Source organism: Ceratotherium simum, chromosome 29, assembly GCF_057802395.1.
Source record: "Ceratotherium simum simum isolate JZ-2026a chromosome 29, ASM5780239v1, whole genome shotgun sequence".
Lineage (NCBI taxonomy): Eukaryota > Metazoa > Chordata > Mammalia > Perissodactyla > Rhinocerotidae > Ceratotherium > Ceratotherium simum.
Window position 1 is genome coordinate 11,961,879 of NC_141928.1, and position 27,429 is coordinate 11,989,307.

Consider the following 27,429-nt stretch of genomic DNA (forward strand, 5'->3'; position numbering starts at 1 on the left):
GTTCATTATGGAGCCCTTTATATGTTCTATATCCTTTTTACTACAGGAAAACTGAGGCTTGGGGAGAGAGAGACACTGTGACACAGAACCCGAGCGCGGTGCGTGCTGGAGTTTGATCCATCATCCTGCTGGCTCCAGACCCTGTGCACTTAATTACTAGGCTATCCTGCCTCTCCTGTTGCCTCTCCTGAAAATGTTGGTGGTTTATTCCATATATGTGGCCTGTGTCGTGGAAGCTTCCAGCTTTTGAGGGGCCATATATTACATGTCAGGGCCCATGGATTATCTCATTTAATCTTCACCACATCTCTATAAGACAAGCGCTTCTCTCAGCTCAACATAACAGCTGAGGAGACTGACTCTTGGGAAACAAGAAGGGACTTGCCCAAAGTCACCCAGCTCAAATGTGGCGGGGGTGTGTGAATGAAGGCAGTTTGTTTTCCACTCTGCTTCACCGCCATCCGGCTAGAGCCACAAGCCTGGAAGCAGAGGGGCTTCCACGGGCAGCTGCCTTTTCTGAATTCAGATGAGTTTTCACTGAGCAGCTCAGCTCCTTTCTTCACGTAGGTGGAAGCCTTTCCTTTGAATAAACCAATTATGTTCAAAAAGCAAAAAATAATGTATGCATATTAGCTAATGAGGATGCTGTTCAGGATATTTTTAGCCAAGCTGAGAGAGAGAATGAGAGAATGGAGCTTGGTAGAAATTGTTTTGGAAGGAGAGGCAGCTTGGGAATCAGACAGCCCTTTAGCACTACTCTCAGCTTTTACTGCTTTTGGCTGGGTGACTGTGGGCAAATCACCTCCCCTCTCTGAAATGTGTATCATAGTACAAATCTTCCAGAGGTGTTGTAAAGACTGAAGATAATGTGAGTAGAGCATGAGGTCAGTGGTCACCAATTGTACCTATGATAACTATTCATTGCTCAAATATTTATTATTGTTGGCTCCTCAGTGTTTATGGATATAATAACTTTATCCTCATCCCCATCTCATGAAGCAAGTACTAAGAGTATCTCCATTTTCCAGATGAGGAAACTAAGTTAAGGTTAAGTAATTTGCTCTAGGAGGGCCAGGATTCAACCCCAGGCAGGCTGTGCCCAACCACCACGCAATGCTGCCTCTATTGTCCTTAAAGAGATTTGACTTGGGGCTGGCCTGGTGGCACAGTGGTTAAGTTTGTGCACTCCGCTTGGGCGGCCCAGGGTTTGCAGGTTTGGATCCTGGGCACAGACAGGTGCACTGCTTATGGGGCCAGGCTGTGGCAGGCATCCCACATATAAAGAAGAGGAAGATGGGCACAGATGTTAGCCCAGGGCCAATCTTCCTCAGCAAAAAAAAAGAGGAGGATTGGCAACAGATGTTAGCTCAGGGCTAATCTTCCTTACAAGAAAACAAAAAGAGAGATTCGACTTTCACCACTGGAAGCAGAGCTCACAGCAGGTTGGGTCACTATTTTTAGGAGGTAGAGTCCCCTTTGGGAAACTCAGTAAGCTACCTACAAATTAAAAACAACTCTGTCATTGAACTAGGTCAGAGGATCTCTTCCCCAATGTCATGACTGCTCTGATCAACCAGCAGAAACTCTGCCCAGGCCAAGAGGGCCGAGAACTGGGGTCTTAATCTCCACTCAGATGCTAAGGCAAGCCTGTCACTGTTACTCATTTTGTGTGCCTTGACTTGCAAGTGGGAGATATACTAGGATTGAAAGTTTAGAATTCAATAACTACATTTGCTGCTCAAAACCAAAATTCTAAAATGGTTATGTGAGGTATTGGCTTAGGAGAAGGAGTAGTTGAAATAAATAGGAAAAAATACTATATAATATATATGTATATTAATAATATATGCAAATGCACATGAGAAAAAAGTATAAAATAAAGGAAAACTAGCAAGATAGTCTGAGAGTACCATGGGGCAGAGTCCTGCAAACTCTCCAGCTCACTTCCCAAAGGGTAGAGGCACGTGGTGACCATCTTCGACATGGAATTGAAGAATGGGGCCTCTGGAGTTTAGGCCTCAGTCTTGCCTAAAAGTCTGCGTCAATTAGGTGGAAATGGGAGCAGCCCCAGGGCAGGGAGTCCTAGAAGTCTAGTAGAATTAATACCCAAGGGGTTTGAGAAGAGCCAAGGTCAAGGCTGGGAAGACAATGCACATATCAAATCCTAGAGGTGACGAGAGGAGGCATGTGCAAGAACAAATTGCAAGGTAGTAAGCTAGAGAGCCCAGAGATCTGAGGACCAGGGGCAAGACAAGGAGATTGGAAGCAAGTTCAAGAACATGGACATCCTTTTACAGGCGGCCAGCATGAGAGATCAGGAACAAGCAAGGTGGCAGAAGGGACCGCACCAGGCCAGACTCTGTGCTGTGTCTAATCCACAGACCCTCTTATTTATAGCTGTATCCCCAGCACCAAGCATGAGGCACCAAGCACACAATAAGGCCACTGGAAGTGTTTGCTGAGTGCTACACTGCAGGGCTGGGGAGAGAAATGGGCCTCAGCTGGGAGCAAGAAAGAGTTCTAAGCACAGGACCTTGCACATAGGAGGGATTTGGTACAGGAGCAAATGGATTATTGATGACACCTACCTTGGGTCTCCAAGTACTAACAATGCTCAGCCAAATTCACTGACTGTCTTAGGAAGCCAGCAGGTGGAATGCAGGATCCAGAGCGGGAGGCTGGTGAAACCAGGGAGAGGAGCAGGTGGCCTGCTGAGGCCTATAGGTCCTAACGGGAATTCAATTCATACTGGCATCTGGGTAAGGCTTAAATTAGTGAGTGGTTCCCTATCTGGTTGTGGATCTGCATCACTTGTGGAACTTGTTAAAACACAGAGTCTCTGACTGTGCCTCTGAATCAGAATTTCCAGGATGAGAACCCTGGACTCCACACTACGAACAAGCATCACAGGTGATGCTGATATGCATCACATATTAAGGAAACCAAGGCCTTAAATCATCAGTTCTCACTGGCCTATCTTAGAATTTGGCTGTTATTGGTCATTTGTTGTCAAGAAGACAACTGTATATCAGTTCACATGGAGCCATCACCAGATGCAAAGCTAATCTGTATACTTCATACGTATTAACACATTGAATCTCACAATGACCCTGTGAGGAAGGTACTATTATACTCATCTTACAAAAGAGGAAACTGAGTCTGAGAGAGGTTAATGATTTGCCCAAGGTCACACACACAGCCAGGTAATCTTCTCCAGGGCCCATGTCTTAGCTTCTACGAGAAAAGACGAAAGTGCATCATTTTACATCCATGCGTAGCCAGGAGAGGACTGAAAAAGAATTACATGTGCTATTTTTTCTTGTTTTTCAATTTTTAACAATATGAAGTTATTAATATCACTAAAACAAATAATATTTGATGAATTAATGAATAAATCAGTGAAGGAAAACCATCCTTAAAATAAAACATTATATCTTAGGGAACTAATAAATAAACTCACAATTAGGAGTTAGGGCATCTGGGCTGAGTCCTGGCTCCAGCACTTTCTGGCTGTTTGATCTCAGGTAAGTCACTTAAGCCTGCTGTGTATCAGCATCTTCACTTTTAAAGCAAGGACATCAGCTCTCTCTGATTATTGAGCAGCTGGAAAAACATAAGCCATTAAGTATTTGCAAGGTAGTATTATTAACAATAATAAAGCAATGAACCATATAATCAGAGAGCAGGTGAGCACCCTGGCTGGGGTTACTAACCACATAAGAGGAAGGGCTCAAGCACTTTTAACCCTCAAAAGAAGGTAAAGACCTTTACCTTATACCATCTAGAAAAATTAACCCAAAATGGATCAAAGACCTAGATGTAAGAACTAAAACTATAAAACTCTTAGCAGAAAACATAGGGGAAAAGCTTTATGACGTTGGATTTGGCAATGATTTCTTGGATATGACACCAAAGGCACAGGTAACAAATCAAAAATAGATAAATTGGACTATATCCAAATTTAAAACTTTTGTGCATCAAAGGGTGCGTCAACAGAGTGAAAAGGCAACCCATGGAATGGAAGAATATATTTTCAAATCATATATCTGATAAGAGATTAATATCCAGAATATATAAATAACTCCTGCAACTCAACAATGACAACAAAACAAACAACCTGATTAAAAAATGAGCAGAGGACTTAAATACACATTTCTCCAAAGAAGATATATAAATGGCCAATAAGCAGATGAAAAGATGCTCAGCATCACTAATCATCAGGGAAATGCCAATCAAAACCACAATGATACCAGCTCATATTCATTAGGATGGCTACTATGAAAAAAAAACCCCAGAAAATAACAAGTGTTGGTGAGGATGTGAGAAATTGGGACCCTTGTGCCCTGGTGCAGCCACTGTGGAAAACAGTATGGCAGTTCCTCAAAAAAATTGAAAATAGAGTTACCACATGATCTAGAAATTCCACTTCTGGGTATATACTGGAAAAAACTGAAAGCAGGGACTCAAACAGATATCTGTACACCCTTGTTCATAGCAGCATTATCCACAATAGCCAAAAGGTGGAAGCAACCCAAGTGTCCATCGACAGATGAATAGACAACAAAATGTGGTATATACACACAGTGGAAATGAAGGAGCCTCTGCCATATGCTTCAACATGAATGAACCTTAAAGACATTATGTTAAGTGAAATAAACCAATCACAAAAGGACAAATGCTGTGTGATTTCACTTATATGAGGTTCCTGGAGCTGGCAAATTCATAGAGATAGAAAGTAGAATGGTGGCGGCCAAGAGCTAGAGGAGAGAGGAACAAGGAGTTATCATTTAATGGGTACAGAGTATAGTTTAGGAAGATTCTGAAAAAAGTTCTGGCGATGGATGGTGGCAATAGTTGCACTACAATGTGAATATACTTAATGTCACTGAATTGTACAGTTAAAAATGGTTAAAGTGGTAAATTTTATGTTGTGTACATTTTACCACCAGAAAAAAAGAAAACATAAGAAATAGAAGGTAAAGATGTACCAATACCATATACTAAGCTCAAATTTAAGAAAGAAAGCATTTCCCAAATCTTATTCTGTGGCTTATTATTCCCAGGAGATGTGCCTCAAATGAGGGTTTTGAGGTCATTTATTTATTTATCCAGTATTTATTGGTCACTGCCTGCATGCCAGGCTCTGTACTAGTTGTTGAGGTGTAGGTATGGACAAGCCTGATGTGGTCTTTATCAATCTGACAATTTAGCAGAATAATATTCCCATTTATCGAACACCAAATACATAGCAGGAATCTTACATTCTTTATTTCATTTCATCTTCATGAGTTGGGTATTATCATCCCCTTACTAAAGATGAAGAAACTAAGGCTCAGAGAACTTAAGTAACTTTCTCCAACTTAACTCAGCTAGCAACTTGGGTCTGCCTGATTCCAGAGTCTGTTCCCTTTTTTTCTGTTGTTGAGGAAGATGCGCCCTGAGCTAACATCTATTGCCAATCTTCTTCTTTTTTCTTGAGGAAGATTCCCCCTGAGCTAACATCTGTGCCAATCTTCCTCTATTTTTTGTATGTGGGTCACTGCCACAGCACAGCCGCCACCAAGTGGTGTACTGAACCTGGGCCACCCAAGTGGAGTGTGCTGAACGTAACCATTAGGCTATGGGGCCATCTCCAAGAGTCCATTCTCTTAACTGCTCGTTTATACTACCTGCAGTCTCCTTTTAGGAGATCCACAATGCACTCGCTACATGAAAGTCCATGAGAAGTGCAGTAAAGAAACCCTATTTAACTTGGTATGACTCTGCATATACCACACTTACTTCATTACATAACCCCTCCTTTTTTGGGTGATGGGAGCAGCACCCCTAAAAGTGAGCTGTGGACTCTTTCTGCAGAATATACCCACAACACCCAAGAGAATTAAAAAAAAAAATGCCTCTCTGCACAAAAACTTGTACACAAATGTTCATAGTAGCATTATTCACAATAGCCAAAAAGTGGAAACAACCCAAATGTCCATTAACAACAAAATGTGGATAATCAAAATGTGGTCTATCCATACAATAGAATATTATTTGGCCATAAACAAGAATGAAGTATTGATAGGTGGTACAATATAGATGAACTTTGAAAACATTATGCTAAGTGAGAGAAACCAGACAGGCCACATTATTATATGATTTTGCTTGTATGAAATACCCAGGATAGGCAAACCCCTAGAGACAGAAAGTAGAGTCATGTATGCGAGGAGCCAAGGGGAGGGCAAGAAAGGTGAGTGATTGCCTGTGGGTGTGGGGATTCTTTTTGGGATGATAAAGTGTTCCAGAATTAGATAGTGGCAATGGTTGTACAACTTTGGGACTATATTAACAACCATTGAGTTGTACACATTAAAATGGCAAATTTTACGGCATGTAAATTATATCTCAATCAAAAAAAATTACGACCACAACAAGTGTACCAGGAACGACAGACCGCTGGCTCATCGGTCCTGCTGTTTCATACCGTATCATTAGTGGGGTATTAGAGCTCCCTGGGGTTGCTGTCCTCCCCTCAAAAGAAACAGCCCCCGAAATCCTAAGTAGAAAAACCAAACAGGTACAGAGGAGCGAGGGTAAGCTTGGAAACTGAGAAGCATCAAAGTGTCTGCGCGGGTGGTATCACACACACTGTTGGACTTTTTATCTGCTAGATTTGCTTAGTTAGCCTATTTTGACAACAGTCAAGAAGGCAAAGTTCCTAAATTCCTTCTCATCACTGGAAGGTTTCACTTCCAACAACTGATTATGCCATGTACTTGGCAGAGAGGTCTCCTTTTATTTGAACGACATCAGAATCACCTAGGTTTAAAGGAAGTATAAAACAATAAACCATTGAATTAGAGAATTTTAGAACTGAAAAGGACTTTGTAGAGAGATTATCTGCCCCGATTCTCTTACTTTGGGTATGGGAAACTGAGGCCCGGAGAAATACAGTGGTTTGCCCAGGGTCACATAGCCAGCATGGCTTGGTTGAGACTGTTGGCTGTCTTGCAATATCTGTCCTCCCCTTCTTCCCTGGAAATGACCTCCCCCCCTCCACCTTCAGACACGATTGTCTGAAATAAAGGCTATATTTCCTAGGGAGACGTGGTTGTATAACTAAGTTCTGGCCAGTGAAATGTAAATGATAGTGGTGTGAGCAACTCCGGGGAACTGTACTTAAAAATTAGGGGTTGGGGTGGGGCGTGACCTTCTTGCTTCCTGCTGGCTGGGTTGTAGATCAGATGGCTAGAGTTCAAGCAGCCATCCTGGACCATGAGGTGGAAGCTGCATTTAGACAGTAGGGGAGCAGTATGATAGAATTCTGGGTCACCAACCTCAAAGAGGTCAGAGTCTGACAGCGACAGAGGACAGGTATACAAGCTAATGCAGAATAAACACGAACACAAGGCCAAATCAGCTACCCTGTCCTGTCCCCATGCCTTCAAATCTTAGAGTATGCTTTACGGAATTGTCATACCAGCTCTAGAAAGTTCATCTCCAGAACTTACGTGAAAAAGAAATAAACTATTTTTTTCAGCCACTGTTATTTCAGTCTTCTATCATTTACAGTTGAACTGAATTCTAACTGATTCGGGATGTAAACAATTACGTTCTGGGTTGGGAACTCAGGTCTCCTGAATCCAAGTACAGGACTATTTACTATGAAGATTATTACTATTAATAATAAAATCCAAACTGTGCTAAATGTCTTGTATACAGTAGTCGCCGATAATTTTGAGTGCTTACTATACGCTAGTCACTGTTTGAGTACTTTATAAGTGTCATTAACTCATTTAATTTTCATGTCAACTCAGGAAGATAGATCTATTATAATTTCCATTTTATAGAGCCTGCATTCTTAGCTCCTATATTACACTCTCTCTTATGATGTGAGCTCCTCCTTATCCTCTATACCCATTTTACCAAGGAGGAAACTGAAGCGGATAATTGTCTAATCATTTGCTTAAAATCTCTCTGCTAGTCAGTGGTGCAACTAGCATTAGAAGCCAGACTTCTAACTCCCAGTTCAGTGTTCTCTCCCCAGACCACCACGCAGTCTCAGAGGCCACCTGGACAGATACATAACCTCCCACTCCCATCTCCAGTCTCCCCCTCCAACACACACACACACACCACCCAGCAGGCACCCAGACATTTTTGTGGCCAGGATGGCTACAGCCTCCTTTGAAAAGCAGCCAGCTCTGCCCTCCACCAAATAACTTTGTTTTATTTATAGTCTCCTGCTCAGAGCTTTTGAATTGGCTGCTCATTCCAAGGAAGATCTTGATAACAACCATTCCTTGGAGAGGGTTCATAGGAAACAAGGTGAATAAACACCACAGAGGCCCTGCCTGTCTAGCAAAGCTTTGCTCCTGGGGGTGTTTATAAGTCGGTGTTGGTGTCTGGGTGCAAAAGACTTGGAAGCCAAAATGGCAGTTTGGACATTTTCAATTTTGTGTTTTAATTCACAAAAGTTCACCCTTTGCCTTCAACAACCTTAAGGCCATAGGTAAAAGAGAGAAATTATCTTTACCCAGAATGTAACTCCAAAAGAAGGCATTCTTCTTGCTTTCTTTGCTCCCTGCTGGTTGGGGCCTAGGACTAATTACTGTAGTGACTGTGGGGTGCGGAGACACTCTATGAATTTACGAGAGCTAAAATAGCAGAAGGGATGAATAACATTTCAGAACAGAAAATCATAATACAAAACGAAACAAAATGAAAGAAAAAGAGGGTCGGCCCTGTGGCTTAGCGGTTAAGTGCGCACGCTCCGCTGCTGGCAGCCGGGGTTCGGATCCCGGGCGAGCACCGCTTCTCTGGCCATGCTGAGGCCACGTCCCACATACAGCAACTAGAAGGATGTGCAGCTATGACATACAACTATCTACTGAGGCTTTGGGGGAAAAAAAAAAAAATAAAATCTAAAAAAAAAAAAAAAAAAGAAAGAAGGAAAGAAAGAAAAGAAAATCCTCATTTCAAAAGTGAACAATGAAGGGCCAGCTGGGTGGTGTAGTGGTTAAGTTCGAGTGCTCCGCTTTGGCAGCCCAGGGTTCCCAGGTTCAGATCCCCGGTGCAGACCTATGCACTGCTCGTCAAGCCATGCTGTAGAGGCATCCCACGTACAAAATAGAGGAAGACTGGCAAACATGTTAGCTCAGAGACAATCTTCCTCAAGCAAAAAGAGGAAGATTGGCAAAGATGTTAGCTCAGGGCCAATCTTCCTCACCAAAAAAACAAAAAAATAAAAAGTGAACCATGAACCTACAGTGTCTTCTGACTTGTGGCCAAAGGTGCCATCTAAGGCATAATTACGTCACATGTGTCTGGAATTATTCAGCCTGGATGCTAACCTCCACTCCACCAGTTGCTAGTTATGTAACCATGAGCACATGCCTCATTTTCCTCTTTCCGAAGTGGGGGGATAAACCCAGAAGATTATTGTGAGGATTGGTGCTAACCATACAGGGGCAATACACAGCCTGGTTCAGAGAGGACATTCACCCACACATTGAATGGTAGCTAACGGTAGTGTCATTATTGCTTCTTTTGTGATTCCTCCAGGCATAGAGGGGATGATATTTGGGAGTTCATCAAAGTGAGCCCCAAGGGGGAGCAGAGGTAGGTAGCAGGCTGGTGATCTTGGTTCTCAAATACCTTCATTTGCGTTGAGTTAATCTCTATCACGGACTGTTATGGTGACATGAGCTTTCTGTATTGGAGCCCCCAAAAGGGCTGATAAAGGGAGGTAGAGGTCCTCAAGGGTAGGGCAGAGCAGAGCCACTAAATGGGTCCTATGAAGCCCCCAGGTGGCTTTCCTTTGGGTATGTGAGGTCTCCTTAAAGGTCTAAGGGGAGAGGAAGGGACCTCCTTGAAGGACCATGTTGGGGAAGTGGATGATGTGATAGAGAAGAGGGTCTGTGGCTCCCTTAAGGAACTTACTGGAAGGTATGGGATTTCCAAAGGGAAAACTTGTGTTTTCATGGAGGTCTGAGTGGGACACAGATTATCTATAGGCCAGAGCTACTGGGTGGGAGGACTCCGTAGACGAGGAATGGGTGAAGCTTTCTTCAGGTGAGCTCGGGGTGTCTATGGGATGTGGGCCTTTGCAGGGGGGTTGTAGGTGGAGGTTTCTACAGGGTAACAGTGCGGTGGAGGTCTTCAGGGGACTGCACCCGGAACGCACGAAGCACGACGCTCCAGGAGCCCAGTGAGCGACGCGCGCTTCCCCCCCCGCACCGCCCTCAGCCGGCCTCACCTCTCGCCAGCGGACTACACTTCCCGGCAGCCCCCGCGGGCGGCGGCGGCGGCGCGGGCGGGAGGGGGCGGTGATGTGAGAGGCGGAGGGGGCGGCGCGCGCCGGGCACGCGCGCCGGCGACCATGGCGTTCGCCGGGCTGGAGGGAGTACATTAACCCCGGGAGGCGGCGGCGGCGAGGGAGCGAGCCTCGAGCGGGCGGGCCCAGCCTGAGGGAAGGGAGGAAGGGGCGGGGAGAGCGCCGGAGGGAGGCCGGTCGGCCGAGGGCGGGCGGGCAGCGCAGCGCCGAGCGGGGCCCGCGGGCCCATGAGGAGGCCCGGGGACCATGGGCTCCAGGATCAAGTGAGTGGGCCGGGCCGGGCGGAGCCGGGCCGGGCGCGGGGCGGCGAGGCCGGGCAAGGGCTGCAGGCCGCGGGCCGCGCGGGGGACTTGTTGCCGGGACCCGAGGGGCGCCCCGCGTGCCGGCGTCACGCGGGGAGGGGGACGGTTACCATGGCGATCCAGGGAGGCGCGGGGGCGGGGTGGAAGGGCTCCGGTGGTCAGGTGTCCCTCTTCACCTGAGGGCGGGAGCGACTGAGATTACAAGGTGGCCCCCTCCCCCGGGTTACTGAGAGCCTCTGAAAATGGTCATACAACTGTTGGGGGGAGGGGGAGAAATCTCCGGAAGCAACTCCCCAAATGGGTGTGTTTGGGGCGCCCCTGAGAGTTGAGCAGGTCTTGAGAGGTTGCAGCCTGGCTGCTTAAGGCCTGCGGCCCCCAGAAAAGTCGCGTGAGGTTCTCAAAGGGAGGGGCCACTCCTGGACTTAAGGTCTGGATGGCCTGGGGAGGAAGGCCGTTTTCTCTCTCCTCCTGTTTCCTCTTATCTGTGAAAGTCTCCACACAGCAAGGGCCAAAGGCTTGAAGGCAGATACCTCTGTGCTGTAATTGAGCACCTGATCTTGATGATTGTTGGAAAGGCTTTGTAATTCAATCTGGCAAATTCCCTCACTTATTCATTCACTTGGAGTCCCCGGTGAGGGGTTAGTTTTCCGGGGAAATTGTTGATACATCTAGCTTCAGAACTCATTGAAACATTGTTGCCCTACTTCTAGACCTGGAAGTTGACTTTGGAGAGTGCAACTTTTATGCGGTGCAATTTGGGTGTGTTGCTTTGGACTCTATCTCCCCTCCCAGCCAGGTCCTCTTTTGGCCTCTCCCCTCCTCAGCACCGAAACACAAGATGCTTTATCTCTAATCACTAACAAATGTTCACTTTCTCTCTATGAGTAATAGAATTGTTTAAGGGCACTTAAAAACAAAGTTGACAGCATAGGTTTTTCTGTAAAACAGCTTTCCTAGGACACTTTAAACCTGCTTACAAGAAAGTCTGGAATGTGTTTATTTCAGCATTTTGAGAATTATACTAGGGAAGTTTTGAAAGGGGAAGGGCATTTTGGGTGAAATCTAATAATTATTCAAATATTGCATCTCATGCTTGGTCCATGTCCATATAGTGTGATCTTTGCCCAGCCTTGTAGTCCCCTGACTGACTTAGGCTTCTGTTCACAAAATGTATCTAATATGTACTCAGCAGCCTGAGACATCTGCTAAATGAAACTGGAAAAGTTTGCTTATGATAATGAAAATGGAAGAGTTGGATGAGCACACTGTTAATTCTTAATTTTTGCAGAAATGAAGGGAAAAAGTTAGAAGCATGCTCCAAATAGGAGCTTAAGAGGCTTGGGAGGTAAAAAGACGTAGTTTGTGAAGCGTTGGGATTAAAGAGGCACTCCAAGTTGAGCTCCTGCTTCCCAGTAAGCATTGTAAACTTGGATTTCAATGGCACTTAGAAATGCTTTATGAAAGCCACCTTAGAGTTGCAGAGTATGCTTGTGAGGATGCTTACCTTTCTTGTTACCGAGAAGTTCAGAAACTTGCCTCATATGAGGCAGGCACTGTCAGCACCAGTGTGAAAATCCAACAAGTGGAAGTTCAGTTGACTAGCATCAGGTCTTGCTCTTGAAGGTTGCAGGTTGACAAAGACATTTCTCAAGTGTGTTTTGTGGAATCCATCACCATAATATCTGAGCACTTGGGCAAGAGAACTTAGTAACACATTAAGCGTGAAATTAGTATAAAGAGTAGCCTTCTTGGTCTTGAAACTAGACTGCTCTATAATAAAAACTTAGGCTTGGGAAATGTTAGCTTTACTTGTGAAACTGAAAGAGAAAGGGAGAGAAGTTATGAAAAGTAGTTGTGATTTATGGTGACTGTTGACTATGCCTCTTCTACCTGCCCTGGGAATGGGGGTTGACAGGTAGCCAGCAAACCATCTACTTAGGTGCCGCCCTGGTTGTTGGAGGAAACAGAGCTTTGGTTACTACTGACTGTTCCATCCTAAGAGGAAAGAACAGACTTAGCTTAAGGTGTTCACCTGGCTGAGGTGAAATCTAAGTGTGCAGGCTCCATTGTGTAGGACAGTCTCAGGGCGTGGGCAGGACAGTCTGGGGCCCCACTGAGCAGGAGAGCTCTGTGGCTGCCAGTGTTTTCTCTTGCTTATCTCTGATGTTATGTGGCCTAGTCAGGCCGACGATAAGGAAGCAGATCTGGGTTCAGGTTCCAGCTCTTTTGTCTACTGACTATGAAACTTTGCACAAAGTACCTTTTTCACCTTCAGTTTCCCTCTGGGTAAAATGGGGAAGACTATATGTTGCAGGGTCATTAAGAGCAATAAACGCAGTATGAACATGACTGCTGGGCCCATATTAAAAACTCAGTAATTGTTAGTTTTCTTTTACATCTTGTATATCAAAAGATTAAGAAAACTGGTATATTTTATATTAGAAATGTCAGAGAACTGTATGTTCAGGTAATGGAGAGGAAAGTTGATGATCAAGGAATTAGACTCTTAACGTGCAGAGCAGGGCTTAATATTCTCATTAAAAAATAAAAGTTGATTAAAAACAATACTGTGTGTGATTGTGAAGCTGGTGTCTGTTGTATGATCAGTAGTAAAGCAGGTGAGTTACTAGGCACAGGTGTTGAGATGCAGTGCTTGATCAGACTTGCTTTCAAACTCAGACTGGGTGAGTACAGTCTCTGTGTCAGGAACAGTGGTAATGCTTTATGGGAACCCTTTCATCAAATCCTTACAACTGTCCAATGATGTAGCTACTGTTAACCACATTTTTCAAATGAGAGAATGGGAGTTTATAGCCTAAGATCAGATGCCATCCCCAGGAAGCCTGCCTTGATGCCAGTTCCCCACCCCCACCCCCTCCCCAGCCTAGGCCAGGTGGCCCTCATTTGTGTTTTCTGTGGCCCCTTGTGTTTATCACTGTCATAGAACTAAATCCAGTTCCTTGTCTGTGTCCCATACTAAGCCCAACATATACTTTTTTTTTTTCAGGGAAAGATTCGCCCTGAGCTAACATCTTTTAGCTGTTGCCAGTCTTCCTCTTGTTTTTTTTTTCCCCTCCCCGAAGCCCCAGTGCGTGGTTGTATATTCTAGTTGTAAGTCCTTCTAGTTCTTCTGTGTGAGCTGCCGCCATGGCATGGTAACTGACAGATGGGTGGTGGTGTTCCGTGACCAGGAAACGAACCCGGGCTGCCGAAGTGGTGAGAGCACTGAACTTGAACCACTAGGCCATCAGGGCTGGCTCCCTACATATATTTCTTGAGAGCAGGGACTGTCGTATTTGTCTTTGGGTTCCCTGTGTCAAACCCAGTACCTAACACATGAGGTGGTTGAGGAAGAGTTTATAGAATGTATTTAAGAAAAATGTTAGGATTTGAATTAAGAGCCTAGCTAAGGCTCTGAGTTGAGTGTACATAGACTTGAAAGAACAATTTGCTGCTTGAACTCTTGAGGAGGAAGAGTTTTTGTTTTATAAGTTTTAAAGCCAAATTGCCCTGGTCTAGGCAGACCATTTATTTTTTTCTAGAGTGTTTAGTTCGTGTTCATTTTAATAACAGAACATTGTCTTGCCTCAAACCAAACATCTACTTGACAAGAGGAAAGAAAAGGTCGCCAGTATGCAGGTAGCACCCTGGAAAGCTTCTAACCCTTAAACCTGAGCAGACGTTTGTTTATCTAGAGGGATAAAAGCAGAGGTCACTGGCAATCTTCGACAGGTGTGTTTAAATCTTATTTAGTGTTTGAGGGATCCCAGTGGACTGGAGTGTGGTTAATATGAAACATGTAACTGATAATGCAGACACACAGCAGGAAACTGTGGCAGTTTAATATTTCTTGTGGTGACATCCTAGAAATTGTTTCCAGGCACCAAGGGCAGGAAGTGGATTGTAAGTAATCGAAGGAAGTATTCTAAGTGAGTTTGAAGAAAGCTGACATTTATGGACTCGGAGAAAAGCATACTCAAAGATTTGAAGGCACGGGGACAGGTCAGGGCGGCTGATTCGGCCTTGTGGTGGTGTTTATCCTGCATTAGCCTGTGTACCTGTCTTCTGTCCCTGTCAGACTGTGACCCCTTTGAGGTTGGTGACCACGAAATTGATCCGTTGATTCATTTACTCACCTACTGTAGAACTAAGAAGAGTGTCAAGCATGTATTAAGCACTCAGTAAATGTTGGTCATTATTGTTGTTGTCATAGTTAGTACCGTATTATGTGCCCGGTAGTGTGCGAAGTACTAGGGACACAAAATGAAAAGACTTTTCTTCCCTTTAAGGTTCTCCAAAGTAGTAGTGAGACAGAAATGTAAAATAAAACCAACTCCCTCCAGCCCCCTCCCCACCAAAAAACCCAAGTATAATATAGTAAGATCCTTGCTATGGTGGAGATGCACCCAGTGATGAATAGGTGACTAAGTGAAGGAGAGACTGTCTTCCGAGAAAGGGTCAAGGAAGGAAGGCTTCATCAAGAAGATAATGTTTTAGTTGAGACAGGAGAGTAAGGGGTAAGGGTGGTGGCAGAGGGAGTAGAGGCCATGGTGGTGGCAGTGGCGCTGGTATTGGCAGCAGTGGTGATCGTCTCAATAGAGGGAGCGGTGTGTGTGAGGATGTGGCATGTTTGGGAAATAAAAATATTAATTACCATTTATTAGGCACTTAAATGCCAGGAATTGTGTTAGACATTGTGAATTATAGTTGTGAATAATACATACTGTTCATTCCTGGTCTCATAGAGCTTGCAGTCTGGTGGACCTGACAGATAAAAAAAAAAAACCAAATTAATTCACATAAAGTTATGTGGATGTGCTATAAAGGAAACAAGATGCTGAGAGAATGATGGGAGTGGCTGTCCTATTTTAGGTAGAGTAGTGAGGGAATGCTTACTGTGGAAATGACATTTGAGCTGAGACTTAAAGGATGAGAAGTCATTAGTCATGTAAAGAGTCTGGGCAAGACTTTTCATTCCAGGCTGAGAGTAGAGCATATGCAAAGGGCTTGCAAGAAAACACTAGATGTGTTTCAGGGCCTGGTACAAGGCCAGTGGGTTTGGGTAGTGACTGATGGCAGAGGTAAGGTCAGAGAGAGACTGGGGCCTGAGCAGGCCTTGGAGGCCGTGGTAATCTGAAAACAACTTTATTAAGATGTAATTCACAGACTATAAAATTTATTCTTTTAGAGTGTATAATTAAATGGTTTTTAGTGTTCTCACAAAAGTGTGCTCATTCACCACTGTACAATTCCTGTACATTTTCATCACCATGGAAAGGAACCCTATACCCCTTAGAAGTCACTCCTCCTTCCCCCAAACTGTCTCAGCCCTAGGAAAGCACTAATCTACTTATAGTTGCTGTAGATTTGTAATTTGTCTATTCTGGGCATTTCATGTAAATGGAATCATATAATATGCAATCCTTTGTCTTTCAATATAATGGTTCCATAGATTATCTGTTATAGCATATATGGGTATTTTGTTACTTTTTATTGCTGAGTAATATTTCATTGTGTGGATAAACCACATTTTATTCATCCTTCAGTTGTTAGGTATTTGGGTTGTTTCCACTTTTTCACTGTTATGAATAATGTTGCTGTGAACACTTTGTGTGGACATATGTTTTCATTTCTCTTGGGTGTATACCTAGCAGTGGAATTGTTGGATCATATGGTAACTCTGTTTAAGGAACTGTTAGACTGTTTTCCAAAGTAATTGCACCACTTTGTGTAAAGTGGTATCTCATTGTGGTTGTGATTTGGCCTAAATGAGTTGTGTGGAAAACGAAAGACCAGAGAAGACAGAAATAAGTTTCTCAGAAGAGGTTGAAACTTGAACTGAAAGAAAGGTGAAATTTGGAGAAGGGAGGAGGCTTGCTCAGAGGAAGAACAGTGGAAGTTATATGACTAGGAAGTGGGGGTAAACCCATCTCATTGTTTTCTGGTACAGAGAAGCAGCCTGGGCTTCTTAAGATAGCTCTGCTCCCATCTTTTTTTGGACTGCTTGTTAAAGGATCCCATTACCAAAATGCACCACAGGCTTGCTGCTTCTTGAGCTCTGTGGTATGTAGCACAACCAACGTATTTCCCTACTGAGGGTCAAGGCTAGGAGTTGAAATTCAACTTCCTCTCCAGTGCTTCTCTCTCTAATGCCTCTTCTCTTTCCTCTGCACCACAGGGCTTCCCTCCCAGTCCCCGTAGGAGACAGTACAGAGACTTGGGGTGATGGAACAAAAGTCTTGTTGGAGACTGAGCTCTCCATTATTAGTGCCCAGAGTCGGTCACTTGAATTTTCATGACTTTTCTTTTTCCATCGTTTTAGCCATTGCAGTCAACTTGGAGGGGTTTGCACAGCAGATAGGAAGGTTGAAACAGGGAAGGTAAAACCTGGAGTATTGCTGTAGGAAAATATATTTTTATTCAGGCTATTAAATCTGTGTGTAAGCTCCTGGCTGGAATTCTGGTTGTGGGTTGCAAAGGTTCAGCCTTTTTCCTGGCCGTAGGGGGAACTAATTTTGGGATTTGCAACATCCTTTTTGCTTAAAAGGATTTTGTTGGGAAATGGAAAGATAAACAAGGAAGAAAAATAAACTGAAAAAAACAAAACAAAGTTGGTCTCCTCTACTTTTATTGGAATCCATACCATTCTTTCCAAGTATTTAGGACTTGAAAAGGAGCTAAATAAAGGAAGTAACAAAAGGTATGTTCAAAATATAAATTCCTATAGAAAGATAGGTTACAGTTCATTTGTAAGTTGATTATGGCATTTAGAATGTATTTTTCTCTTACAGATACTGTTATGTATAAATCAGGGGCTATCAAGGATAAGGACATTCCAGGCAGAGGAAACTGCATGTGCAAAAGATGACAGGTATAGCTGAAATACAGGATATGTGGATAAGATTACAGGAGATGAAGTTGGAAAAGTAGGCTTGTGCCACTGGGACATGATGCCATTGAAGGACTGAGTTGGGAATATAATATAATCAGATTTGGGTTTTTAGGAAGATGACTCTGGCAGCAGTAGTTTAGAACAGTGATATCTCTGGCTTGTGCAGGATGATCTGCTGGGGTGTGAAAAGAATGTTAGAACTTATATTTGGTTTTATATCAACCTTTGACATTTCTGTTTTTGTGTTTTCTAATGTATGTGTTAGTATAGTAAGACATAATTTATAAATGTACGTATATCAGATGTATGTTCAAATTTTTGACTGATTGAAAGGAATACATGAAAAAAAATTGGAGACCACTGGTTTATGGAACTGTGTTATAGTTTATAGTGCAGACGGTCAAGGCCCGAAGTGAGGTTTTGGTTGTCAAAAGAAAAAGTACAGATCTGAGGGAGATTTTAGGTAGAATTGACATGACTTGGTGACAAATTGCATGTAAGAGACGAGAGAAGAATCCAAGATGACTTGCTAGGGTTAGCAAAGTTATGTTATAAATGAGTGTTTGGAAGGTGAGGACTGGTTATATAATGTGTTTGCTTTTCTGAGGAAAAGTGAAAAGTTATAATTGGGAGAAGGCATTTTCGTCTGCAGTGAGAAAGGAAGAAATCTTGAAGGGCTCCATAGTGAATGTGTGGCTTCGGTGGATGAGTAAGACTTAAAGTGGGCTGGCACAAGTTGCTGAAAGGAAGTCTGTCCATGTTAGATTTAGAGAAAGAAAAGAAACTTTTGAACTCACTTTAACCACAGGAAAGGTTTCAGGGATGTTGCACTGGTCTCGCCTAGACTGTGTGAATAAATAGGAGGAAGGAAACCAATCTAGAGAAAGATGTTGTTTGACTTTGGGCAAACAGTTCTTGTACTCCAGGGCGTGCGAGGAGCTAGGGGGATGTGGGCCTTGGAGACACGTGGGTTTGAGTCCCCAGAACCACACACAATCCCCATCTGAGTTCTGAGTTTCCGATCCTTAGTTTTTTTATTTATAAAAGGAAGCAAATAAATTCACCCATAGGTTTGTTGTGAGGATTAAAAGTGATGTTGTGTCTAGCCCTCAGCAGAGAAATGACCGTATCATTAATGATATTGGAGAGGATGGAGTACACTTGTCTGGACAACCTGGAGTTAAACAAAATGTCAAAAGAAAGCAAGTGCTCCTTTTTATAGTTTGTTTTTTTTTTCTTAAGACAAAGTATTTGCTTCCTCTCTGTGAGTGTGTTAGGATGATGTATATTTTACTGAATTGATTTGAAGGATTGCGATCCTGATACATGCAAAGCACTATTCCTCTTGCTGGTTGGGAGAAAAGAAGCTTAAAGTCTACCAGCAGAGACAAGATGAGCATGCAAGTAATTAGAATGATAATATTTAAGAACATTTTATACTTTCTCTCTCACAAATAATATTTGAAAATTTTATTCAGTTTTATAAAAGATTTACGCCATTTATATTTATCTCTGTTTAGCTGGTACCACTGTTCACTTCTTTTTAACATAACTTCTCATTTCTTTTTCCTGTGTGCTTAAAATTATTATTTTTTAACTTTCTGTTTTGGGAAATTTTAAACATCTATAAAAGTAAAGACAATAGTATAATGAGCCCCCAAATGCCCATCACTCAGTTTCCATGTATTAATTTATGGCTTACTTAGTTTCATTTATAGATAACTGACCATAACTCCCTCCCCCTCCGTCCAGTCCTAGATTATTTTGAAGTAAATCCCACATGTCATATCTCATTCTTAAATATTGCCATATGTGTCTCTAAAAGATAGACATTCTTCTTAAAAAAACATAACAATGACATCACGCCTAAAAAAATTCCTATATGTCATCACATATCCAGTCAGTGTTCAAAGTTTTCTAGTTATATCAGTTTTAACAGTTGATGTGTTTGAATCAAGTAAGGTCATACATTGCAATTGGTTGATATGTATGTCATAAGTCTTTTTTTTCCCCCTTGCAATTTTTTATTGAAGAGGTGGGTTATTTGTCCTATATAATTTCCATTGTATCTGGCTTAATATGTTCCGTACCCTTTATTTCCTACAAATTGGTAGTTAGATTTAGTGACTTGATTAGATTCAAGTTCATTTTCTTGAGTATTTAAAAGGTAGTGATAGGTGTTTCCATCAGAAGGCACATTATGTCTGGTTGTCTCTCTTTTTGATGCATTAATTTATTAGGGGCTGTAAAATGGTGATATTTTGTTTCTATCATTTCTTCTTCATAGTAGCTAGAATAACTCTGTAAAGAAAACTTCCCCATATCAACTATTTAGTTACCCTGAGGTACAGTTCATATAGAAAAGGCATGATTTTCTTTATTGGTTTTTCAAACTGAGTTAGTTTCCTAGCATTTTCCAAAGGTGACTGATTTTTTTTTCGAGTGTCACTTTAAACCCCTACATTTCAACCTCTTTGCTATATTTCAGTCCACTGTAGTTATCCTCATTGATGTTTAATTTGTCCTATCTTTGTCTGGTGGGAGCTTCTTCAAGTTAAGTTCTAGAGTCCTTTTGACAGGATCCCAGTAGTTTTTAATAGCTCCTTTGCCTTTTGATGTGACAAGACGTTCCAGGCCCATCTTGTATGTTTCCTGCTCCACACCTGTATTCTGCTGTTTCTTTAAGGAGTCCTGCTTCCTTTTGGTGGGAAATGGTATTAGAGATTACGGTCTGGGTTTTAGGACTTTTTTGTTTTTTGCTACTAGGTCACTTATTTCTAGGTTTCTCTAGGGGTCAGAACTAGGATGTGTGTGTGTATGTGTGTGTGTGTGTATTTTTTAAAGGTAAACTATATCACATGTTCATATTGATAATTCCAATTCAAGACTATAGCATTTTTATTTAACCTCATCACTCTTACATCTGAATCTCCTATCACTCATACAAAAAGTTCTGATTTCGAGTGACACCAGCATAAGTACTCTTTTGCTTTATCCCACAATACCCACACAACTCAGCAGCAATGCCAACATTACCACCAACAATATGATTACTGAAAACAGTTGGTTTTTTTTTTTTAATTTGGCAATTCTTTTTGTCCTTAGAGTATATTCCACTAGGAAAGTATTGTCAAGTTACTGTTTTAAAACCACTAGAAATAGTTCTTTTGCTATAGTTATGTCACCAACTACATACACAGTTTTTATTTTTATTTCTTTCAATCTTTTGGGACTCCTTTTTAAAAATAATTTAATTTTGTTCCATAATTACATAAAATATTTATGTAGTTTCAAAGCCAAATCTACAAAAGAGGTATATTCAGAAAAGTCTATAATTTCTATTCCTCCCTCACCACTCTGTTCCTTCCCTCCCGCTTAGGTAGCTAGTTTATAAAAACTTTTTCATTTGTCATTTTATTAAAAAAGAAAAGGTAAATACATATGTATTTTCACACCTCCTCTCACCAGCCCCTTAGATAAATGGTAGCATTCTATGTGCACTTTTCTCGCGTTTACTTTTCTTATTTTATACCTGTAAAGACATCACTTCTAGCAGTATATAGAGATCATCCTCATTTCTCTGTAGGGACAGTGTAGTACTGCGTTGGATGGATGGACCATGGGTTATTCAACCAGTCTCATAGTGATGAACATTTAGGGTGCTTCTAGTGTTATTATTACAAATGGGGCTGTAATAGTCTTGTGTATGTGCCTTTTTGTATTTTTACCATTATACCATTGGGATTCTTACAAGTGGCATTGAGTAAAAGAGTAAGTTTATATATAATTTTGCTAAATAGTGTCAAATTTCCCTCCATAGGAGTTTTGCGAGTTCACATTCCCACATATGATAGTGCCTGTTGCCTTACAGCTTCCCCAACAGGATGTGTTTATCAAGCTTTAAAAATTATTTTATCACAGTTATGAATGTACATGGTAATAGATCAAATAGTTTTTAAGAGCTCATGATGAAGAGCAATAATTCTCTACCCTACATCCCCACCCCGTTCAGAAACAACCTCTATTAACTGATTTTTTTTTTTTGTTCTTTTGGAGGTTAACCCATAACCCCTAGATAAATCTCTCTCTTAATTTAATTAACTTTAGGCAGTATTTGTTGACTCCCTGAAATGAAAGATGATGAGTACCTTTATAGTAATTCTCTCTTTTCCTCTTCCAGTGTTTTATATATTTATATTATTTCTATTTCTTATAGTGGTTATATTTCAATGTAATATACTTAATCCTCTTTATTCCATTAACTTTCAACAGTATCTCTTGACTCCCTGCTCTCTAAAGGAAGAATAGCTCTTTCTGCAATTTCTCTAAGTACACTTTTACTGTTATGTGGTCATTTTAGTTCTACCCATGACCAGAACCAAGTCTTTCATTGTTTATCCTTAAGTTAACTCTAAAAATTAAATGTTATTATGAGTGTTTAAGTATTATTCAACATAGACCAGGTTGGGTGCTAGAATAACATTTTCTCCCTTTTTGGTGCATTGTCATGATCCCGTTTGAAGAATAATGTTCTTAAGATCAGGGTCATATAAACTTATAATCCATCCATAATTTAAAATTATGCTAAATTTATTTTGTTTCATATCTGGATATATATAATATGTATATATTCGTTTTATTTTCCATTTATTTGCACAAAGTAGCACAGGGGAATACCAGCCCTATATAGAGAGCAGCCCAAGGCGCCACCCGAGTACTTCCATTCTCATGTTGGCAGACAAAAGCCTCTACTTTGCAGCCTTTGTGGGCGGTTGGGCACTTTTGGGAGCCTGACCCTTGGCTTTGACTTTGGTCTTGGTCTTATCTTCAGGCCAGCAGGGGCTGGCACCCTGGCAACGTCGTAACAAGCATGTCTCCCAAGCGTGGGACTGATGCGTTTCAGGACCTTGAGCTTGACAAAGGCCTTGATGGTCTTGTTTTGTTGGTGTGCGTCTTCTTTAGACCCTTGTGTTTCTTGACAAAGTGCAAGATCTTTAGGAACTTAGGTTCTAAATCTGTCTTCTTAAAAGATATCTTTATGCTTAGGGCTTACTGGTGCCGTGTCTGTGCCATTTTGGAACTGGACATGGGTGGTGTGGTTCTTGGATTTGGCCATGTCTGCCTGTAGCCCAGAAAGTGCCTGAGACTGGAAAAAAAAAAAAAAAGAGCCATATCTGGATTTGGATTTTTTAAAATAGTATTCTCTCTCTCTCTCTCCTCCTCTGAGTTTCTAAATCCCTTTTTCCCCCTTGTGTTACTTGCTTTATACTGTCCTTAATTTTTTACAAATTTGAAATCACATGCAGTTTTATTGAGGCTCTTTTTATTTTCCCCCTTTTCCTGATGATTCTTTCCTATCTTCCTTTTCTGATCTGTACAAAGTCAGCTGTATTGTTGTAATCCTGGAATGTCCCTTTACCACTCCATTTCGTGATTTCCTGGCCCATGTGTTATTTTGTTTTAATTTGTTTGCTGGCATACATATTTAAGTTCTTATAGGAGACAGCTACACCAGTGGACTTGCAGAAAGGGTGCATTTGAGTTCTTGCATGTCTGAAAAATGTCTACTTTCTCACACTTTATCAATAGCTTGTATGGTTATAGAGTTCTAAATTGAAAAAATTTCCCACAGAACTTTTTTTTTTTTTTTTTTTTAAAGATTTTATTTATTTTATTTTTTCCCCCCAAAGCCCCAGTGGGTAGTTGTACGTCGTAGCTGCACATCCTTCTAGTTGCTGTATGTGGGACTCGGCCTCAGGATGAACGGAGAAGTGGTGCCTCGATGCGCACCCGGGATCCGAACCCGGGCCACCAGCATCGCAGCGCGCGCACTTAACCACCAAGCCACAGGGCCGGCCCTCCCACAGAACTTTGAAGATATTTTCCCATTGTCTTTTAGCTGGCTTCCTCTCTGACACTGCTCTGGAAGGGGAAGGGGGTTACTCTGCCTTCTTATGGCCAAGTTGGAGTATATATCTAGGTTCCCTGCTCAGCCTTTCTTGATACCCAGGGTGAGGAATTCCCCTTTACTTCAGAGTGGGGGTGGGAGTTCTGGCTCCCCAGGAGGCTTCCACTGATACCTGTCTGGCTAGGTGATGTTCTGCCTTGTTGCTACTCCCACCATGGCCTCCATTACTGCCACATGAGAGTGAAAGTCTAGGCTCTCCACATAGTCTCCACTGAAACCACATTGAGGGGGGTCCTCATTACTGACTGGTGGGGATGATGAGGGCCACAGCTGCCTACCTGGTTTTCTGTAACACTAACCTGACAGGGGGAAGGTGGATGGGATACCTCATTACAACTTGGTGAAGGTAGAAATCTAGGCTCCCTCCCTTCTTGTTCTTTGCTGACTTGAGTAAGGGCGAGACCACACAGGTTTTTCTGTGGTATTTGGCTGGTGTTTGGTGGTTATTTTCTAAAAGTTTCTGACTTGTTAGGCTGCTCCTCTTCTGGTCCTTTGTCTGGAGGAGAGAGCTGACATTTGATAGAGGATTTTCTGGTCTGCATCACTTGGTGTTTCCAGGTTGCCAGCTTTAGTCATGAATACATGTTGAATTTTATCAACCACTTTTTCTACATATATTGAGATGTTCATATAATTTCCCCCCTCATTAATGTAGTGAATTACATTTATTTTCAAATGTTAAACCAGCTTTGCATTCCTGGGATAAATCCACTTGGTAATGATATATTATCCTTTTTATACATATTGCTGGATTCGATTTACTAATATTTTATTTATTTTATGTTTGCATCTATATTCATAAGAGATTTTGGCTATAATTTTCCTTTCTTCTAGTGTTCTCTTCAGATTTTGGTATCAAGGTTTCGTTGGCCTGATAAAAAAGAAAGAGGATTACATTAAAAAAGCTATTATAGAAGGGGTGTGGATTTTATTTATTTATTTTTATTATTTTTTTTGTTTAAAATTTTTTTTTATTTATTTTTTTCCCCCAAAGCCCCAGTAGATAGTTGTACATCATAGCTGCACATCCTTCTAGTTGCTGTATGTGGGACGCGGCCTCAGCATGGCCTGAGAAACGGTGCATCGGTGCGCGCCCGGGATCCAAACCCCAGGCCGCCAGCAGTGGAGCGCGCACACTTAACCGCTAAGCCACTGGGCCGGCCCAGGGTGTGGGTTTTAGTATAAAAAGTTATCAGTGGTTACAGATTGTTGGAGATTTTGACAGTCTCTTTGTTGAATTTAGGAAAATTAAGTATTACTCATAAGTAATAGGGATAGGGAAATGCTTATCTGGTTTCCCCGTAATATGAGAGGATAGGTAATTCCTCCATTTCCCCTTCCATGCTCATGCTCACTCCCCACTCTCTGTTATATACACAGATTATACTTTTTTTGGCTGAATAATTCAATATCAAGTTATAGTCATCATGATGTTTTATCTCTTAGTATTTTAGTATATATCTCCTAAGAACAAATTTATTCTTCTATATAACTACAATACTTTTATCACCATAAAGAAATTTCACATTCATACAATAATATTATCTAACATACAATCCATATTTAAATCTTCCCAATTATTCCAATAATGTCCTTTGCAGCTGTTTTTTTTTTTTTTTTTTTTTTTTTTTTGTGAGAAAGATCAGCCCTGAGCTAACATCCATGCTAATCCTCCTCTTTTTGCTGAGGAAGACTGGCTCTGAGCTAACATCTATTGCCAATCCTCCTCCTTTTTTTTCCCCAAAGCACCAGGAGATAGTTATATGTCATAGTTGCACATCCTTCTAGTTGCTGTATGTGGGACAAGGCCTGAGCGTGGCCGGAGAAGCAGTGTGTGGGTGCGCGCCCGGGACGCGAACCCAGGCCGCCAGTAGTGGAGCGCGTGCACTTAACTGCTAAGCCACGGGGCTGGCCCAGAGAAGCCATAGACTTCTAAAAAAACTCACACATTTGACCAGTTCTATTTCCTGCTGCCTTCATATAAAACATATCTAACATATATATATTTATATATAAACTCAATATATAAACTCTTACAATTCAATAAGTACAATAAAGAAAAATGGGCAAAAGATTTGAACACTTTATCCAAGAAGACATACAGATGGCAAATAAGCATATGAAAAGATGCTTAGCATCATTAATCATTAGGAAAATGCAAATTAAAACTACATTGAGAAAGCCTCAAAACACCCAATAGAATGGCTAAAATTAAAAAGGCTGAGAGTATCACATGTTGGTGAGGATGTGGAGCAACTGGAACCCTCATATGTTGCTGATGGACTCAGAGGTGAGCCTTGAAGTTCAAAACCAACTTTATGGGGTTGTTTTCCCGAGCTCCTCTTTCTTTACTATCTCCTCAGTTCCTTAGGGCTTACTTTTCTGCTGGCCAGAAAGCTGGGACTTTACTTACCTGTTTTGCTGTGCTCTTTCCATGATTGCATCTGTAGTCGAGACCTAACAGTGGGAGGACTGAGAGGAAAAGATAGTTACTGGGGTTTGCCCCCTTCTCTTAAGGTTGCACTCCTGATTAGAGAGGAAGGTTCCTTCATTCAGTGCTTTAGGTGCCTGTAGACCGTTGCTTCTTTCCCATTCTTTGATCCTGAACTAGATGGCTTCTGGGCCTCACTCTATCTATGCTGTTGACCACATCTAGTTTTTGGGCTGCCTTGAGTCCATGCTGAGTTATTCTGGAGGAAAAAAATGGTAAACTCACCACTGGTTTGGTGGTACTTTGAATTCTAGTATTCTACCCCAATTGATTCATCTACTACTATTTACTTTCTAGATTCCTCAAATAGCTGCTCCATGAATTCTACCCTGCTTTTATAGATGTATTTTATAGCTGTAAAAGACAGGGTAGTGGGTGCCTACTACATTTTACTTGGAATCAGAACTTCTGGATTTCTTTTTATTTATCTTGCTATGCATTAATTGGACTTCTTGAATGTGTGAAGGTGTATCTGTTGTCAGTTCTGGAAAATTTTCAGTTATTTTTGGACCAAGAACTAAATGAAGATGGGAATTCAAAAAGGTAAATAGAGTATTAAAACCAGCTTTCTAAAACCTGCTGTTGGTTGTGCCACATTCTCTTTTCCTCTTCTGGAATATTGATTAATCTTATACTTTCTTTGTCTTTTGCTCTCTTTTTTTATATTTTCTCTCTCTCTTTCTGAATACTATTCTGTATAATTGCTGTAAGTTCAGTAATTCTCTTTGGTTGTATCTTTTCTGCTCTTAAGCCATCCATTGAGTTATTCTTTTGTATGTGTGTGTGGAAGCTTCGCTCTGTGCTAACATCTGTGCCAGTCTTTTTCCTCTATTTTGTATGTGGGTTGCTGCCACAGCATGGCTGCTGATGAGTGGTGTAGGTCCGCACCTGGGAACCAAACCCGGGTCGCCGAAGCAGAGCGCACTGAACTTAAGCACTAGGCCATGGGGCTGGCACACCATTGAGTTATTCTTATTTTGAGAAATATTTTGTTCTTTTTCACTTTTGCTTGATCATGTCATAGTTTCTTAGTCTTTACTCATTTTCAATCCCTTTTATTTCTTTAAGCTTGTTAAACATTCCATATCCAGTTTGATAATTCCAATATCTGAGGTCTTTGAAGGTCTGATTCTGCCATCTTTTATTTCTGAAGTTCTTATTTATGGGCTTTGTTTTTCTGAGAGTTTTCTAATTTTTACCCATGAGCTCATATTTCTTGGAACTTTTTGTGAGAATTTTTTTGAGGCCAAGGTTGAAGTGAATTTTTCCAGAGAAGATTTACATATTCTTTTGTTAGTGTCCTGTGACCACTTTTACTTTGTGACCACTTCAGCTTAAATTCCTGGATTGAGGTTTTTTTGACCATTCAATAGCAATCCCTGGCGAGGGCCGTGTTGTGGTTGAACTTGCAGGAAGATTTTCCTTTCTTCTCAATGCCAAGTTTTGAGACTAGTAGTT

General features: G+C 41.7%; 1 protein-coding gene across 4 annotated transcripts in view; it reads left to right on the forward strand.

The window, feature by feature from the left end:
- The first annotated feature begins 10,491 nt into the window (after positions 1-10,491).
- DENND1A (DENN domain containing 1A) overlaps positions 10,492-27,429 on the forward strand; it is a 504,435-nt gene continuing 487,497 nt past the window's right edge. Inside the window, exons 1-2 of one of the 4 annotated variants that reach the window (XM_087419122.1) lie at positions 10,793-17,320; positions 17,412-17,491. In XM_087419122.1, the coding sequence (XP_087275248.1) occupies positions 17,485-17,491 (7 nt within the window). In that variant the 5' untranslated portion in view covers positions 10,793-17,320; positions 17,412-17,484. Of the gene's footprint in view, positions 10,582-10,791; positions 17,492-27,429 lie in introns of those variants that run through there. The other 3 variants (XM_004423432.3, XM_087419123.1, XM_087419121.1) reach the window with 3 other exon arrangements.